Genomic DNA, 17,523 nt, shown 5'->3' on the forward strand with positions numbered 1-17,523 from the left:
TTATGTAATATGGTAGTGTAATATTTCTTTTTACGAGAAACGAAAAATTAATGACGATGAGTATTTATAGATAAACATAGTAAAATGTTTGCAGAGGATATTTTATCAGCTTTAACATCATTATGACGAATCAAATGCGGCGAAACGAGAAACGGCACGAAGAATTTTCTTACGATAATTAATTAATTATATACCTAATGCGGATATCGAATTTTGTTAACTTAAGTAGTACTATTAAGAATTGAGAAAGTTTCAATATACTTAGATTACTGTCACTTAAACGAGATAAACATGACATCTGACTGACTTTCATTGTCAATACCTTCCAGCTCGTCGGGTATCCGGCTAATAACTATGCTTATAACAGGCACAGAACTCCTTATAAATGAAACTTTGATTTCCTTATAAATAAAAAGTTTATCATGATGTAATTTCTACAGAGGAGCATTTAAGAATAGAAATTAATAAAACTTAAGCTTCAAAGCGCCACGAAACTGCCGCGAAATAACTGTGTGTAATCAAAGAAATCTGTTTTTTTAAAGTAATATATTACATAGGATAGAGAGGAAAGGAATTTAATATCTTGCGTATATAATATGCGGTTTACTATCGGGTATTCTAAAATTATTAGTTTTAGTTATCGTTTCTGATTCTTCCCTATATGTAGTTAGAAAAGATAACAAGAAAATGAATTACAAATTGCTTGAATTTATTCGCGTGATAGATAATCGGAGAATATGTTTTGAATATAACATTTCGCGGACAAAAATAGACAATTTCCGTAACCAGAAATAAACATCCTCGCAAATCCAATGACACCAAACTTATTACACGCTTGTGACATTGTAATCTATACAAATTTCTCTGTGAGAAATTGACTCTTGCGATGATCCTCTTTTTTCATCGGCGAGCGTACAACCACGAGGAGAGAGAAAGAGAGAGAGAGCATCTCGTGATTTTCAACCATCTCGGCGAATACGTCGGGAATAAGAAACAGAAGTCCACCAAAAGAGATGCTTCGGTGGCGGGATGTCTGCGCGGTACGTCCCTCCTTAATCCTCATAAGATGTACGTGCGGCACATAGTAATTTACTTTATGAAGCTTTTCCAGAGAGCGCGCCGAGGTCATCACTTTCTCCCTTTATATCGACCGGTGTGCGGTCCCCCAGAACGTTCATAACCGAGAACGACGAGACGGGCGACGAGCGGCATCGACAATGATAAACGTCTTTACTTGCTGCGCCGGCGAAAAGGCGAAGGGCCGGCACATACGAGGCACTGGCATGGCTCGCCGAGATCATAGAAATGAGGAAGACGCAAAGATATTGCAACCCCTCCTTCAGGGGCACAGGGCGGAGTAATGCTCCGACGATAGCGGAGTAAGTTATGAGAGAGTCGACCAGCATCGATTGCCTCCCTCCGAGTCAATTACGCGCGACACCCGTCGAAAGGGATGCGTCCGTGATGTATCGTGAGGGATGATGCAAAGCAGTGGTTCTCAATACACGCCGTATTTCAGAAGAATGCGCATATGAAATATGAAAATATTTATTCCATCATAGAAATTTTTTTTTTAAATTTCCACCATATTCTTTATCTAAGTGACTATAATCGAGCTTTTGATCGCGCTAGTGCTCGGAATCAATAATTAAAACATACCAATCTTTACAGTTTTATTCATTGCAACCCCCGGTTAGCGGCAAATAAGCCAAAATAAAAACAAAAAAAAACACAAATTAATGATTGAGTTTCTGGGATCTACCAATATAACTAACAATCATGCGTTATCGCGAAAATTGAGATTATTTTATCCAACAAACTTTTTTTTATAGAAAGATATTATTGGATATCTTAGTGTCTTTTTTATATGAACCAGATTTTAAACTTTCTTTTTGTTGTTTTATATAAAGTATCCTAGAAATATAAGAAACAAGCTAATCTCTAAATATTTCCTTTTTTTTCTTTTTTCTTCTAATATTAATTTTTTAATATTTTTTTTATCAATTATGAAAAGATGAAATCTTTTAGAGTAAGTAAAAAAAAACGCTAAAAAATTACAAATAAGAAAAAATTGACAAACACTGATATAAAACGTTGAATTCATATCTACGACGTAAACTTTTAATCTTATAAATATAGGAGTAAGAAAAAAAATATTTACAGAATTTGTTTTGCGTGAGAATTTAAAGCTTCAAGCGTGTATAAGAAACAAGTTGCAATAATTATAACGCGCCAAGATCTTTCATTTCATGCCTCTTTTCGCGACACGCCTGAATACAGGTCATGTGCGCCTATTTAATTGAACTGTTTAACCATTCAATGCCATATGCGGTGCATAATAAACGAACTGAGTATACCTACACCTTGATCAAACAAATGTTCGAAGTTGTGTCGCGATCACGCCTAGCCCGCTCGGCATTGTCGCTCGATCATTAACCAGCACATGAACGCATTTACATCGAGATTGCGTTTCACTAATTAATTATACATTACCTAGCCGCGAGTCAATTATCAAGTCATGCTTACATAGTCGTTCTACCGGATAAATTAAAAAGCGTTATATTATTCCTCAGTTAAGAGAGCAAAGTATACATTAACATTAATATTAATTTTTTTTTTCATCACGCAAAAAACGTAAATAATCCTAGACATGCTCCTGAAATGTGCACTTACACGAGTAAACATACTCGATAAAATATAAAAATTGTTGTTTCCTAAGAAAAGACATATTACCATATGACGCGTATTATTTTATTTCAATTATGTCGATTTCCCCATTTGACGTGCGCTTGACGTAGGATATTCTATCTCTCTGGAATGCAAATGCAGACAATAAAAATTTTACTTAACAAATAACAAAATATTTTTTTCCCCAAAAAGTTGTATATTTTTATCGAGTCGTTATAAAAAAGGAAATATTTAATATCTTGCGATATTAAATCTCTTCTCGTCGAGATTTAGCATCGATCAATTCGTGTCTTTCAACTTCGAACGAACTTATATCGATAACCTTAATTTACACTCATTGTCAATGAAAAAAAACCTATAAAAAGTGGCATTTTTGACGCTGGGTCAAAGTGCATTAGCAAGATTATACATATATCGCATCTCGCGCTGGAGGAAGACGCTTTTTGCGAAGCGTTTCGGCGAGACCTTCGGCGAGTACGTCAAGATACGATAAATGATTTACCATAAAAAAAAGTCCATTGTGCACACTTCATATCGTTCGATACTATCATAAATAATTACATGGAACGCCTGAGACGACACGGAGAAATTGTATCGCATGTTACATGGACGTCAATGCTTCATAACTTCTGTACGCGATATAATCGAGACTTATCGATCATTAAAGGAAAATTCTTACGATTGGAACTAAACTAGCATAATTGTTAAGATGTTTTTTTTCCGGTTTGTTTTACATGCGCATACTACGTAAAAAAAAAAAAAAAAGCTTGTTTTGTATATCTGTGCGCAAAAAACAATCGCGTATTTTAAGAAAATCTACATATTGATTGCGAATGTAAAAATAATCTTGTTTTGTCGAATTTACAAAGAGAAACTACACGCACAAATATTTTTAATTTAAATTCGATGGAAAGAGAAAGGCGAACAATAAAATAGATATACAAATGAGATACATCGACAAATAAGAATCGTTTATCTAAAAAACCGAAAACTTTATTAAAAATTTTTATTATTCCTTTTTTTATGCATATATAAAAATTAATATAAAAATTAATAAAAAATCTTTGTGAATTTTTCGAGAGAAAATTGTCGATTTACGTCGATTTGTATAATCAGAACGAAAAATCCCTACGATCTTTCCACAATATACCATTCATTGCAATTCTCGACAAATATTGATATAGTCAGATGATCGTCGATTTTACATTATTATAATCGCATTTCTTTAGCGTTCAACTCGATTAGCAAAGTTTCATTTCAAAATTAACTTCTGACATAATTTAATAAGTTTAAGTACGATCCATAAAAATGATGAACGACATTGTTGCGATGCATCATTTATATAATTATGATAAATGTCGTTTATGATAATACCCTCGCATCAACAGCCAATGTGATTGTAATTATGTAGATTATCTGTATATTATACTGAAGAGGTTCTCCCAATTTTTCGCGAATAACAAATTAATGATAACGCTCATTGCTTGAAATTATTCGGCAAATAATTCACATATAATGAAAATCTGTAGGAATGCGTTTTTAGTTTTATATTTGCTCCATGTAACATAAAATTTGCATGCGCTTTTTTTCAATATACATTTGATATATAAAATGTGCTTTGCAAAAAAATGCATTTTTGTATCAACTCTCGTGTGTACGTGAACGAAACGTATTAAATGTCTAATAAGAAAAGAGAATTCGTTTTCTAGAAATATAACTATAGAATATATTGTATATACAATAAGAGAATGTATCAATCGTTTTAAATTATATTCCTAGAAAACATATTTTCTCTCATTATATATGTCAAATGCGTTCAAAAAAGGCACTAAAAAATATCTCCCAACAATAATTGCGCATAGTAATTGCCATGTACGCGCATAATTAATACACGATTCCATGAACCTCTGTCATACGACTGCTCTTTCTCGTCGATCCTTCCACTGCACCTCGTGACTGATTCGAGGCGAGACGCGACGCGACCCGAGTACAACATGCAATATTGATGTTACACGCGTGACTCGCGCGAATCGCGTAGGTTGATAAAATTGCTTAAGCAATTTGCAAAAAGCTGATTGCTCGCTCCCGTGGAAATTCCGCGGATTAGTCCCTCGCGTTTCTCCAACACGCCGGACGGATTTTCGACCGGATACATCCGTCTCTCGGCAGCAACACGAAACCGTGTTTGATCGTTCTCGATCGGCGCGCTTCACGATATGTTCGACAATATTTTGCGCAAAAATTGTATCGAGGCAACGAGCGTTGTTACACCGTCGCTACCGGAAGTCTGTATGAATATTCAACCGGCACGCGAATTTCACCTCGCATGCTCGTAGCAGGCGCGGACTCGCGCGGACGTTCTTCGGAGTTCTCTTTTTTTTTTTTTTCAGAACAACTTTCGATGACAAAGCAAAAAGTGCAGAAGGATATTGAGAAAGAAAAGTGTAAAGAGTATCTGGAAGAGATATGTCGTACGACTCGAATACTTCGCTACCGTCGTTGTCATCTTCAGTGCAAACATCGGACAACACGAGAAATGAATATCTCGCCAGATGGGAAATTGCAATTTTAACCAGCATATTTCTCGTCACGCTCATCGGCAACGCTCTGATCCTGTTTGCCCTTTATGCCAAACGACGTTATCAGCGGCGAAAATTCACCAGAATAAATTTCTTCATTCTACATTTGAGCGTCGCCGACCTATTGACGGGTTTGTTCGATGTTTTACCGCAGCTTGCTTGGGATATAACATTCAGGTAAGTTGCTCTGTTATTCTCTGTCAGTCTTATGATCCTTTAATGAGCTAATCAATACGTAAATTTTTTCCAAGATAATAAGAGGAGATGCGAAAAACGTGTTTTTTGCTAATAACAATTTTTATACAGTATCGGTAAACTTTTGAAAAATATAGTCTTATTTCAGAGAATCCTAGAAACTTTGAAAACAACAAGCTTCCGGCGTTTTAACTAGTAATTTATGTTTGGATCGTAAAAATGCAGCTTATTATTTTTAAATATTTACTTATATTAACTTGTCAACATTTTAAAATAATAAATAAATTAGCAAAAATTGGGAGAAAGTGCAAACATCTTTCTTATACAAATATAATATATTTCTAGTGTATAAATTTCTGTTATATTTTTTTTTCGCGTGTATTCTGCCATCGTTCAATAATTTAATAAGGATGATTCCATTAAATGAATTCGACAAAACTGAATTTGACAACTATCAGGTTTCAGGGCGGAGCGATGCTCTGTAAACTGATCAAATTTGGACAGCCGTTCGGTCTGTATCTCAGTTCCTATGTCCTGACGGTCACCGCGATAGACAGGTATTACGCCATTTGCCATCCATTTAGTTACTGCAGCATCACATCTAGAAGATCGAAAATGATGGTGTACGGCGCATGGATGCTCGCCGCAATACTGTGTGTACCGCAGGTCCGTCGAAAATTTAATTCGCGCCTCCACTCTTTTGCGTATCTTATTCATACCGCCACTTTCCTTTACACGAAGGGCGGATCAGTTAACGCTTGAGATATTAATTTTTATCCTATCCAGACAGCGGACGCGCAAATCTAATAGCGCGCGTCGCGACAGGCTAATTTATGATAGCGCTAATTGCACAGACTTGTCGCTTATAAATGTATCATCCGTTTGTCTCATGCGAGAATTCGCTTCTACTCTTGAATTTCTTGACATCTTTGATAAATGTATATCTAGCTGGATCATAAATTTTTCAACTGTTTATTGTTATTACGAGAAAGAAAAAAATTACAGGTTTTTTTGTTTAAAAATTCTAGGTTTTTATATTCTCATATGAGGAAATATTACCAGACGTTTGGGAATGTTGGGCCACTTTTAACTTGAAATATGGCGAGAGAGCTTATGTCACTTGGTAATATTCACATTTATGTGTTATATATGTATATATATATATATATTGTATTTAGTAATTTTTCGGAGAAGAGATAAACACTTCTTTTCTTTCAATTATAAAGAAATATATATAGAAGCTTTTTTTACGTACTGGTATAAACTTTTCATTATCGATATGGAGCGAAAATTAAGAAACGAGGTGTTAAGTATATCTCGCCTTATTACGTGCCTTGACTGAAACGCGCAATAACGCGTAATAAATTTACTCTCTTTTGTAGAGAGAAAATAATCATATTTTAAAAATTATATATAAAATAATTCTTGATAGAAAAAATGAACTAAAATTTTATATATATGTATTATATTGTATATGTATATTACATACAAGCTTAGCGTGAAGATCAATTTTAAAACATTGTGACTCCTTTAATTATAGGTACAGTATCGTGCAGTTTCTGTTACCCTTCATAGTACTTGTATATACGTACACAAAGATATGTATAGCAATCTGGGCGAGCAATAAGATGTCAGGAGTCGTTGATCTCAAAAAGAAAAAAAAAAGCAATTTCTCACAGCAAAATCGGGATCCCTTCATTTCTAAAGCCATGCTCAATACCGTGAAACAGACGATCATTGTCATTGCTTTGTATATTGTTACCGGTACCCCATTTATCGGATCTGAACTCTGGGCAACGTGGGATCCTAAAGCTTCCACTTCGCCATTTTTTACTGGTAAATACTCTGTAAAATAGCAACGACATAAATAAATGTAATTGAGAAATTATTATCAACTAGATAAATTGATAAAAATGAGTACAATACTTAACGATTCATACTGATATTCTTTAATCAAATTGTAATTGATTGACTTATATAATTTTATAATATTCGACAATGTTAAATTATCATCTTAAGAACCAATGCAATAATGACCATATACTTTTTTTTTTAATTTAATATCTCAAATTCCAAATCTTTAAGTTTATTAATTTTTACCTCATATTGTGCTATAATTCGCAGGAGCTGCTTTCACCGTTCTATGTCTACTAAATAGTCTTACAAGTTGCGTTAACCCTTGGATTTATTTTGCTTTCAACAAAGATTTACGTACAGCATTGACAACTTTTTTCTACAAAAGGAAAGACTATTCGTTGAATGATGGTAAATAATCATGATTTCTCATATAATACTTTGCGATTAATTTCGTATATATATTTTTACTTTAAAAGAACACAAACATTATGAGAGAGAGAGAGAGAGAGAGAGAGAGAGAAAGAGAGAGAATGTGTGTGTGTGTGTGTGTGTGTAAAAATAATGTTATATTTATGTTATATTTATATATTTTCTCTCACGTCTATTTTCTCTCTTCGTCAGATATAGATGCACGTCAAAATGCGTCGAATATACCCTCAACGAGGTCGTCGTTTATTTCTAGATTTTCGCGACTTGCGAGTTCAAAGATATTGGGGTGAGGAAGAAACGAAACAAAGTTTGCATTTTGAGGACTGCTTTGAATATAAAGAATATATTGTAAATATATAGTCTTTTGTGCATACATACATCCGCAGGATGTATTGATATAAATCGTTTCGCGATGCAACAATGTCGCCGCGCAGTATGCGACTTTTAAATAAGAATTTTTTTAATAAAACTTAATTATTTGTTAAAAAAAAAAGATTTTTTTTTTTTAAATACCTGTACAAAAGAATGTCACTATTTTATGGGATTACTACTCGGTACGATTAGCCATATGGTTGTGATATCCATTGTCATGATATCTTCGTCACTTGAAAATATTTACGACATTCGATCTTGCATATTAATCACACATCGCTTAACTTGGCAAGAGCGTGATGTCGTATGCGGTATGCGCTTTCAAGTCTTTTTTTTCTCTATCATATTCAAAATTCCCGTCGCATCTCCGATCATTCCGTGCGCCATTCTTACACGATCTGTTATACTTGCACAGTTCCACTTCATTAGTATTTCCATCGGCTGGGCGTCTATTATGCCCCGATGTTTGTACTCCCATTTTTATCCCGATCATCCCAGAGGCTCTCATATGCTAATATCGCGCACCAGGATAGACCACTCACGCCCGGACACCATCATTATATCCGTTTAATTCACTAGGAGATAACGTACAATTGAAAGCAAAAAAACATACTTGAAAAGAAAAATATGTAAATATTATTAAAGCACTAGCTTTCTATTGCAAACGAAATCTTTTCTCGAAAATTATCGATGTATAAAAAAAATTATAAACACGAGTTTTCTTATTTTGATCAGTATATCAAAAATTGATCAAATTTTACAAAATGCTTTTTTATATCTTAATATATCAATATTTTTTATAATAATTATTGTGAAGAAAAGATTATTCCTCAATACATTTCACGAGATAAAAACTGCGTTAGATTATTTTGCAGAATCGTTAATTTTTTGCGAGCACATTTTTTACTTGATTTTCTTGGTATTGTTACTGTATTAATAATTTTCTACAATTTTCCAATAATCTCCGTCAATTTTACTTGACGAAAGTTGGCGTTATTGGAACTTTCTCAATTTAAATTATAATTCGAGCAGGGCACACAAGATTATTCGGTACATCTCTCTTCTTGCGGCGACCATCTGGTCGCGGTAAACTAAGAACCCCTGGCGGAACACCTGAATACTTAATAAACGGATAAAATTAACATTAATAAAACGACTGTGGCCGATCCACATCTTATCCGAGGACAAACGCGGCCGCTAGAACCTAACCCACGTGATATATGCCTTACGAGACTTCGGTGAGAAAGGCGACTCGTCAGTTTTCCACGTCGTTTCTCTACGATATGTCGATGGATGATACCGGAATCAACGAGGAGATGTCATTTGTGCTTGATCGGGTGCCTGTAATGGAGCAAAATTCGGACGAATATCGCGCCGAATCGGCGAAGAATGAGGTAGAAGTGGAATTTATGATTCAATCATCGCAAATATTTATCAATGATGTACATGCGATCGATTGTGGTTTTTTTCTTATAATTTTGTGCAAATCTGATATCATGAATATACATATACATGTATAGGGCTGACATAAAAATTTTTAAAGTGAAATATTACTTTGTACTTGTTGTGTTTCGAATCCAATTTTTCAAAGTAACGCATTATATTTTGAATTTAATTCTATTATTCAGTTTCTTTTATTCATTTAAATATATAGACGAAAAAGAGAGAGAGAGAATCGGCCTATCAAAAAATTACGCTGCTAGAATCTGTTGCTTGAATTTGGCGTAGAAAAAGAAGCTAACTTTATGTTCCAGTCCGAGAACGAGAGTAATGAGGAGGATTATAGGCGTTCGCCAGTGTTGCTCGACCTGGACGAGAACTCAAAACAGCAGCAACAGAAAGCTGCGAGTCGGGAAGTGAGCTCGCCGAGTTCCGCCGTGAATCAGCAGGATCAAGGATTACTTCCAGGTTCGTGGAGATTATCTATGCTTATTACGTATCATTTAAACGGTTCTCGATTATTGTATATCAATGTTATATGTAGCTTTTTAACGCAGTTTTTATTGTATATACTCGACAAAATCAAATGTTGGCATTATTGGAACTTTTTCAACTTAGATAATCATTCGAGCAGAGCACACAAGATTATTCATATTTAACCGATACCGAATAAAATCGCCTCATTATTTGCGTATCGTTTTCCATAGAAGAAACTACGCGTTCACAGCCTATAAGAAGCAGATGGCAAGAAACAAGCTACGAGGCGCGAGGCGAGCAGACTCCCGAGGAAGAGAGAGTGCTCGTGATTAGAGTACCGGAACCGGAGATAATCGGCGGACACTCGCATCTCGAGATGCTCCACGAAGCCAACATCAGATCGGTGCAACGGGAACCGTCGCAGACTGAGAAAGGTGCGGCAATGTCGAATTGCGCGTCGCCTGGTGAGATCACATCCACGATTAAACTCTAATTTACGCGCGATATTGAAGATAATTAACACGCTAGATACCTTCAAGACACTTGTTCGAAAGAAATCGAAATGACAATGATCAATCCGAATTGTCTACGAACAAAGCCAGATCTCTTTCAGCAAGTTTCAGTTTTTCTTACAGCGAGAGAGGGGTTCAACAAAGAGGACTGCTTAATTGTCTGATGTTAACGCCGTTAGCAGTTAAACGTTTGTTTTTCTTAAACGAACGTATACGCAGTTCCCGCTCCAGCAGCACGATCCGTAGATTTTTGTCACGAGTTCGTTGTATCTGTCGCACGAGAATCGAGGGATGATGCTGTTCCTCACGCGACTTATCTTCCATCGTGGCCTGTCGACCCCTTTTGTTCCTGCGAATACGATATGCATGAATATACGGGTGCATGAATATCAATTCGGGCGAAACGTGTATGCATGTATTTCGGAAAAAAAGGCGAGCTATTTTCGCATCACGAAGATGCGCATTTCAAATGATGCACATTTTTATGTGTCGCGCGACATCTTTAAAATTATTCGTATACATGCGTACGCATCGTCGATCAAAATTCACATGTACGTTCAAACTTCTGAAGTTGAGATGCTTGCAAAAAAATCGCGAAGCTTCTGATGAAAGGAAAAAATACTCGCGCATTTAAAGTTTATACGATTCCATTTCCGCATTAATTTATGAGTAAGGAATTCTTCGAACTTTAAATCAAATTATAGATTCTTTCAAATATGTTATCGCGTATTGCTAAACACACAGTGCATGCTATTATCCTTAAAATCATTCTATACCTATATACGTGATTCGGAACAATGTAGCCGTTGTCGACTCTCTTCAAGCGTATACTACTCCCATCGATATCTCTCTCGTGTCTGTTGTGGTTTTTGCCGTTCCTCGAGACACGCTTGACACGCTTGCCGATAGGCGAGACACGATCCGCCGGTCCCTTGGTGTTCGTTCCGACATGCTTCCCCAGGATCTTGGCGAAGAAATGTAAAATTGTTTGGCCGCCGTCCTTCCACCAACTACTGCATCTATTACTCTTCTCCTCGTTCTCGATAACGCGATCGCCGCAGTTCTGTTTCCGATCGACGTTCTCGCAGCTGCGCTTCACGTGGCCCCGCAAATTCTCGTTGCGCACGATCTCACGTACGATTTGCCGACACTGGTCGTCTTCTTCTTGTAAAAATTCGGTCGATTTTCCGGAATCATTCTGAATGATCGTTGGAACGCTCTCTTGCTGCGTCGAGGCCGATGAATCGCTGGCAGGCCCAATGACTTCGGTTTCTAAGCAAATATCTTGACGTCCCTCCTTATCTTGGAAATACGGGCATATTATGAACATTCTATCGATCATGCCTCATATAAATTTATATAAGTTTTTTAATTTATATAAGTTTTAAAAAATGTTTTCTTATTTATATATAGAAAAATTCATCTCGTATATTATATATCAGTTTGTATAAAATTAATATATTAAATCAACAACAAGTTCCTACGTATTTTTGAGCAACTTTCTGGAATATAAATAAACAAAATATATACAAAAAAATATACATTTTTTTTAAATATTAAATATAAATATTACTTCTATATTATTAATGATTTGAAAGTTGTTACCTATCGATAATTTTTTTAATTTTATTTATGTCAGAAACGCAGGATTGATTTGATGAGTGTTTTTCTACTTAATGTTTGGGCTTGTTTAACGATCGAGAAAGAAATATACATGTATGTTTTTAATTCTTCTTACTTTGATCAACGTTTTCGAAGTCATGGCAGGTCACAAGCGCTATTTCGACCGAGCTTTTCTTAGATTCTATCGATTTGCCGCGGTCTCGAGTAATTCTGCATCCAGGATTCGGACTCGTGGCAATCTGAACCGCGTGAAAACGACCTGGCTCCGGATCCGGGACTCGCGGTATCACGCTTATCATCGTCATCCTCTTACGCATATGCGGTAAAGGTACTCGAAAGTACCGCGCTTCGTTTAGTCGTGTTCCTAACGATATATGTAAAATATTATTCCATATCTCGTTTATCTCGCGTGTCGCATCGCGCAGCATCTATTCGATTGATCACTTCTCGGCAGATTTTTTTAAAATTACTCTCATCTAAAAGACTTAGAAACAATTAATTCCGTTATTACAGATATACATTTACTTTTAACGTAATCAAGCTACTTGAGATACGGACGTCATCTAATTAAACGTCATGCTGATTTCCGAAATCAGTTGATTTAATACACATGACAACATTTCAATTTTAACATATCATTGTCTGTTTGCATTATTAATTCTTTAAATATATTTAAAGAATGAATAATGCAAACGGTTTGAAGCAAAATCTTACTGTAATGAAGGAATACTAAAAAAGAAATAATTATCTTGAGGTAGATCGCGGTTAATTAGACTTGAATGTAAAATAATTTTTTTGCGAGCTCTTTGATACGCAAAGAATAATCGCATACATAATCATGTCGCTAACTGAATTGCATATTAAGTATACGATAACCTATTATTTAATACGCGATATACAATAAATTACGAGGAGCTGTAAAATTTCATATATTTTGCAGAAATATTTACAATTCCTCTTCACTCTCATTTAATGCAAATTTAAATAATGTCGCGCTTTTAATCGCTTCTAACCTTTGCGGCTTGCTTTCATATTCGTCATTTTTAAATATTTCTCGATTTCTTTCCAAATTTCGTACTTCCATCCAAAAATAATTAATTTTCTATATTACGGTATATTTTTCAGCCTGTTTTTCTTGGATATTTTCCAATATAAATACTCAAAATTTCTGCACATATTTGTGCTTATTAATCATATTAGTCTCTTTTTTGTTTTCACAATAGGAATGTCTCTCGAATTACGAGTTGGCGATTTCGTGATTTCATATTTAATTTTGCATAGAGCATCGCATTATATTTTGCCGGGTGTACTTCTGCGTAATGCTTTTTTATTAATAAAATTGAATAATTTATCTCAAATATAAGTATTATTACAGTTTAAATGTGACCCATTCTCTAATCAATTTAAAGTATAATTTTTCTCAATGATAATTAATCAGCAAAAACCACTCTTTGTTTTTTTCAGTTTCTTTTATAATTCAGAAAAAAATCTCCTATTATGATTATTTTTATAGAATATCTCTTCACACTTTTCAATATCTGCGTGTCAAGAGTTTACATAATTTATATTAATTTTATATTAATTAATTTTAATGTGTATGTATATATTTATACACATAATTTATTAGTCATTTTACTAAGAATGCTTTTTTAAAAAGTTCAATTTTCTAAAAAGTCCGATTTCAGCTCACCCTGTGAAAAAAAAAACGGCTGATTCGTTCAATCATTCGGATAAGTCGTCGTCGTGCGAGCGTACACCGGAGCAAGAACAGTCGTTAACCCCCGGTAATTAACGATTTCAGACTACAAGAAGTCAGCGTGCGATCGCGAGCGCACACGAATGCGCGACATGAATCGCGCATTCGAGCTGCTACGGTCGAAGCTACCGATATGTAAACCTCCCGGCAAGAAGCTCTCCAAGATCGAGTCATTGCGCCACGCCATCACATATATAAGGCATCTGCAGAGCCTGTTGGAGCCGCAATACAGCTATCCTATGCCCAGCGTGCCCGATCGACCTGGCTGCTACTACGCGGCTCCCCCACCGGGCCCACCGACATCCTACGAAGTACAGCATCCGAGCCGATGGGAATCCTTAGCTTACTACCGATACGATTACCACGCACCCTTCGCCACCCCGTCACCGCCGACCTTGGTGCCACCCCTGCAGGCGAGACTGTCGGTCGATCAGGACGATCGACAGTTTTCTTATGAAGCGCGTCACTAATGTCGTCTTTTTCGAGAAATTGATTGATCCTTTGAATATTTTAAGAAAAGTATCGGTGTCTCAATAAGCACAGATATCTTTCTTCAATGAAGAAACGCTATATTAAATTCGCTATATATTTTGGATTTCATGATTTGATCTCAGATTCATTGGCTTTATTGGCCTTGAAAACATTTAATTATCAAGTCTCTAAAACGCATGTTTTTTGAACACATACATTAATAATACTCAAAAAAGGGAAGAATTAAAACTATGGAAAATAAATTTCTATCATTTTGTTACAAGGTCTGTTTTTGTTAACTGCACCTTTTTGTTCGCTTTATGAACGAAATAACACATTTAGGTTTTCAAGGGAAGGAAAATAAGATTGTTGAAAAACGTAAAAGGGCGCAGTTAAAAAAAAACATGAATCATGAAAAAAGGAACATTTATACGAGTGCCTTATTTATAGAGATTAAACCAGTCTGTCTATTTTTCTTCGTTGCTGTAATATATCATTCCTACAAAGTCATTAATCTCCCGAGAAACTATTACTCTGAGTAGGAACAATCCTGCAGTAGGAATTTAATGCACAGTAATCCAAAACGCTGTTATATAATATATAATCAAAGATACAATTATAAAACTTATCACAGAAATGTAAATAGTGATCCCAATATATTTTTTCATTATTTAACTTTTCTTACTCAGATATATAAACGTACGAAAATATATCTTTCTCTCTTGTGTGCAATAAATTATTATACAGAATATAAGTTTTCTAAAGTATAGTGGAGAATAACGGTATATCGCAAGAGTCACCGGAGAAAAACGCGAAACGGAGAATTTCTTACTGCTCCTACGTTATTTTAACGACACATTTGGCTATATCAGAGTAGCGATAATTCGCCTTATTTACATACACCGGACATATATAATATGTACATACTTATGCTATGTTATGATATTAGTTATATGACGGTGTTGTATTTCGTTTGTTGCGCCGTGTTCGGTGGCGTAGTGGTTGGATGGATGTGCAATGGAAGATCCCAAATCATCGTCTCAACATCCAGAGTCGATGGTCCGTGCCAACTGATGGTGTTCTCGCTAGGCATCTCCACCAGTTTTGGCGTCGTGACAAACTCAAAATGTAGCCGCCACTTGAGCGTCACCAGATCGGTGGTAAAGTCCGGCGTAACGTGAAGAGGTATCGGTAGCACCAAGTGCGAATATTTCAGACCCAGACACATTTCATGATGCTTGTTGTAGCTAATCAATGTCGGCGTGGTGATCTTGCCTCGCTTATAATCTTCCGATACATGCTCCTCGGATTGCAAGGATACAGATACCTGAACACAGGAAACGGTTGCATTGGAGAAGTCAAATGTTCCAACTATGTCCTCGCCGAGTTTGTAGGAATTCTTAAAAAGACAAAATCGCACTACGCGCCCGCGGCCGTTTGTCACGTTGTAAAAGTTTGGACTGCGTCTAGCTGTTAAATTCTGAAACGTTACGAAATACAATTGCACATTAAACTATATAATACTATACAGGATTCTTAAATCAAATTCAAATACAACAAAGGAAAGTACACAACCTGCAGGGTTTGTAGTGCAATATCTAATGGAGTTTCTCTATGCTGTGTTTCCATAAATGGATTATTGGGACTCAAATCTACACTATCGTTGCACGCTGTAATCTCTGGCAATTCTGTAAAACAATATACAAATTATACTTTATGTAGAAGAGCAATAAATATTTGTCTCATAACTTTATATATTTCTTTTCTAATCTTCCAAGTTTATTACCACTTAAAGATAGTACTCTAAATGGTACTCGTAATAACTTTATAACCGTATTCACTCTTTGTGTTCCAATTGTTATCTTATAAGAATATTTTACAGCCTGTCCTTTATATGAAGGTGGAGCATCACTTGGTATTGTTTCACGATAAATATCTAATAACAAAATTTTAATATAATAAAATATGCAAAACTTATGAAATAAAAACGTATAGACATAGGCTGCGATCAGGAAGATGCTAGAGATGCTTCAAAGCATTGGATTAATCAATTAGAATAAATAAATTTTTATTCTTTTTGTCTTGATTGGTCAATCAAACACTTCAAAGCATTTGTAGCTCCTTCCCAACTACAGCCTTAGACTCTTAAAAAAAATTAGGATTACTTATAAACTTACAGGTCTTACTTTCACCAGGTGACAGTCTTAAATCGCAGCATAAAATTTTTGGCTTTGTATTCAGTACTACATGACCATTATCTTGCTGCCATGGCGCAAAGGTAGTATCTACAACAAAATCAAAATAAATGCACAATTAGTAGGGAAATAAAGTAAAAGGATACAAAAATAAAAAATATTAAAGCAATTTCTCTAAATTCTTACTTGCATTGATTGCCACTGAACGAGCTGTAGTATTTATTTTCTCTGAAAGTACCATTTTACTATTCGTCGTACATTGACAATGTACCTGTGCGCTTGCCCATGCAAGACTCTCAAATAGATCACTATAAGAGAGTGTAAATTATCTTTATATATAAACATAATAATTTATTATATTATTGACAATATATACTGTACCTGTAACTTTGTGATATTTGATGATTCGGATTCGGGGGATTAGTGAACGTCACCAAGCATTCTATAATTTCTCCGGAGAAATATATAGGACCCCGAATAAGTTTCGCCGTGATTTCTATCATATTGACTCTTTTTTTTAAGCTGACATATGTACCTTTTCAATCAAGACACATTTATCATCGAGATTCCGATTTTACATACTCTATCTCTCTATCGTATCTCATTCTGAACTAAAAAAATCTGGAAGTCTATTAATTTATATATACATATTAATAATATTTTTTATTACATTATTTTTAAATCATGCAAAGTGTTTATTTCTTATGAAAGATGACATTCTACTCTCTCAGTACTATCGACTTCATTGTCTCACGAAATACTTCTGGGATGCGTTCAAAAATCTACTCATCGGAGTAGCATTTGATTGACCAATCAGAAAAAAAAAAGCAAGGATATCTTTGTCCAATCTAAATTCGTCAGAAAAATTTCTAGAAAAATTCTCTAACTAACGACCAATCGACGAGCACAATGATCGTAAGAACCCTAGT

General features: G+C 35.2%; 4 protein-coding genes across 5 annotated transcripts; 2 read left to right on the plus strand and 2 right to left on the minus strand.

Moving 5' to 3' along the window:
* The first annotated feature begins 5,083 nt into the window (after positions 1 to 5,083).
* On the plus strand, positions 5,084 to 8,156 carry LOC138935599 (oxytocin receptor-like). 2 transcript variants are annotated; one of them, XM_070300282.1, is made up of 6 exons: positions 5,084 to 5,444; positions 5,921 to 6,128; positions 6,491 to 6,585; positions 7,003 to 7,298; positions 7,587 to 7,727; positions 7,947 to 8,156. In XM_070300282.1, the coding sequence occupies exons 1-6, from the start codon at positions 5,155 to 5,157 to the stop codon at positions 8,036 to 8,038; spliced, it is 1,122 nt and encodes a 373-aa protein (XP_070156383.1). In that variant the 5' UTR covers positions 5,084 to 5,154; the 3' UTR covers positions 8,039 to 8,156. The 2 variants fall into 2 exon arrangements, with proteins under 2 accessions (XP_070156383.1, XP_070156382.1); XM_070300281.1 differs by having other exon boundaries at positions 7,941 to 8,155.
* A 1,228-nt stretch (positions 8,157 to 9,384) lies between these two features.
* Sage (salivary gland-expressed bHLH) lies at positions 9,385 to 14,491 on the plus strand. The gene is made up of 4 exons (XM_070300238.1): positions 9,385 to 9,562; positions 9,875 to 10,028; positions 10,268 to 10,501; positions 13,974 to 14,491. Exons 1-4 carry the CDS (start codon positions 9,404 to 9,406, stop codon positions 14,396 to 14,398), a joined length of 972 nt encoding a protein of 323 aa, XP_070156339.1. The 5' UTR covers positions 9,385 to 9,403; the 3' UTR covers positions 14,399 to 14,491.
* Positions 10,289 to 12,658, minus strand: LOC138935570 (uncharacterized). The gene is made up of 3 exons (XM_070300237.1): positions 12,288 to 12,658; positions 11,326 to 11,851; positions 10,289 to 10,898 (listed from the first exon to the last, which is right to left on the minus strand). Exons 1-3 carry the CDS (start codon positions 12,598 to 12,600, stop codon positions 10,685 to 10,687), a joined length of 1,053 nt encoding a protein of 350 aa, XP_070156338.1. The 5' UTR covers positions 12,601 to 12,658; the 3' UTR covers positions 10,289 to 10,684.
* Positions 14,492 to 14,862: 371 nt separating the features above from the next.
* LOC138935455 (RAB6A-GEF complex partner protein 2) lies at positions 14,863 to 17,319 on the minus strand. The gene is made up of 6 exons (XM_070300037.1): positions 16,976 to 17,319; positions 16,781 to 16,902; positions 16,577 to 16,684; positions 16,186 to 16,335; positions 15,975 to 16,087; positions 14,863 to 15,879 (listed from the first exon to the last, which is right to left on the minus strand). The coding sequence occupies exons 1-6, from the start codon at positions 17,095 to 17,097 to the stop codon at positions 15,349 to 15,351; spliced, it is 1,146 nt and encodes a 381-aa protein (XP_070156138.1). The 5' UTR covers positions 17,098 to 17,319; the 3' UTR covers positions 14,863 to 15,348.
* Between the last annotated feature and the right edge of the window lie 204 nt (positions 17,320 to 17,523).

The sequence above is a fragment of the Polyergus mexicanus genome, unplaced genomic scaffold, assembly GCF_030449975.1.
Source record: "Polyergus mexicanus isolate NDT 795.1 unplaced genomic scaffold, iyPolMexi1.0 SCAF_8, whole genome shotgun sequence".
In the NCBI taxonomy this organism is placed as follows: Eukaryota; Metazoa; Arthropoda; class Insecta; order Hymenoptera; family Formicidae; genus Polyergus; species Polyergus mexicanus.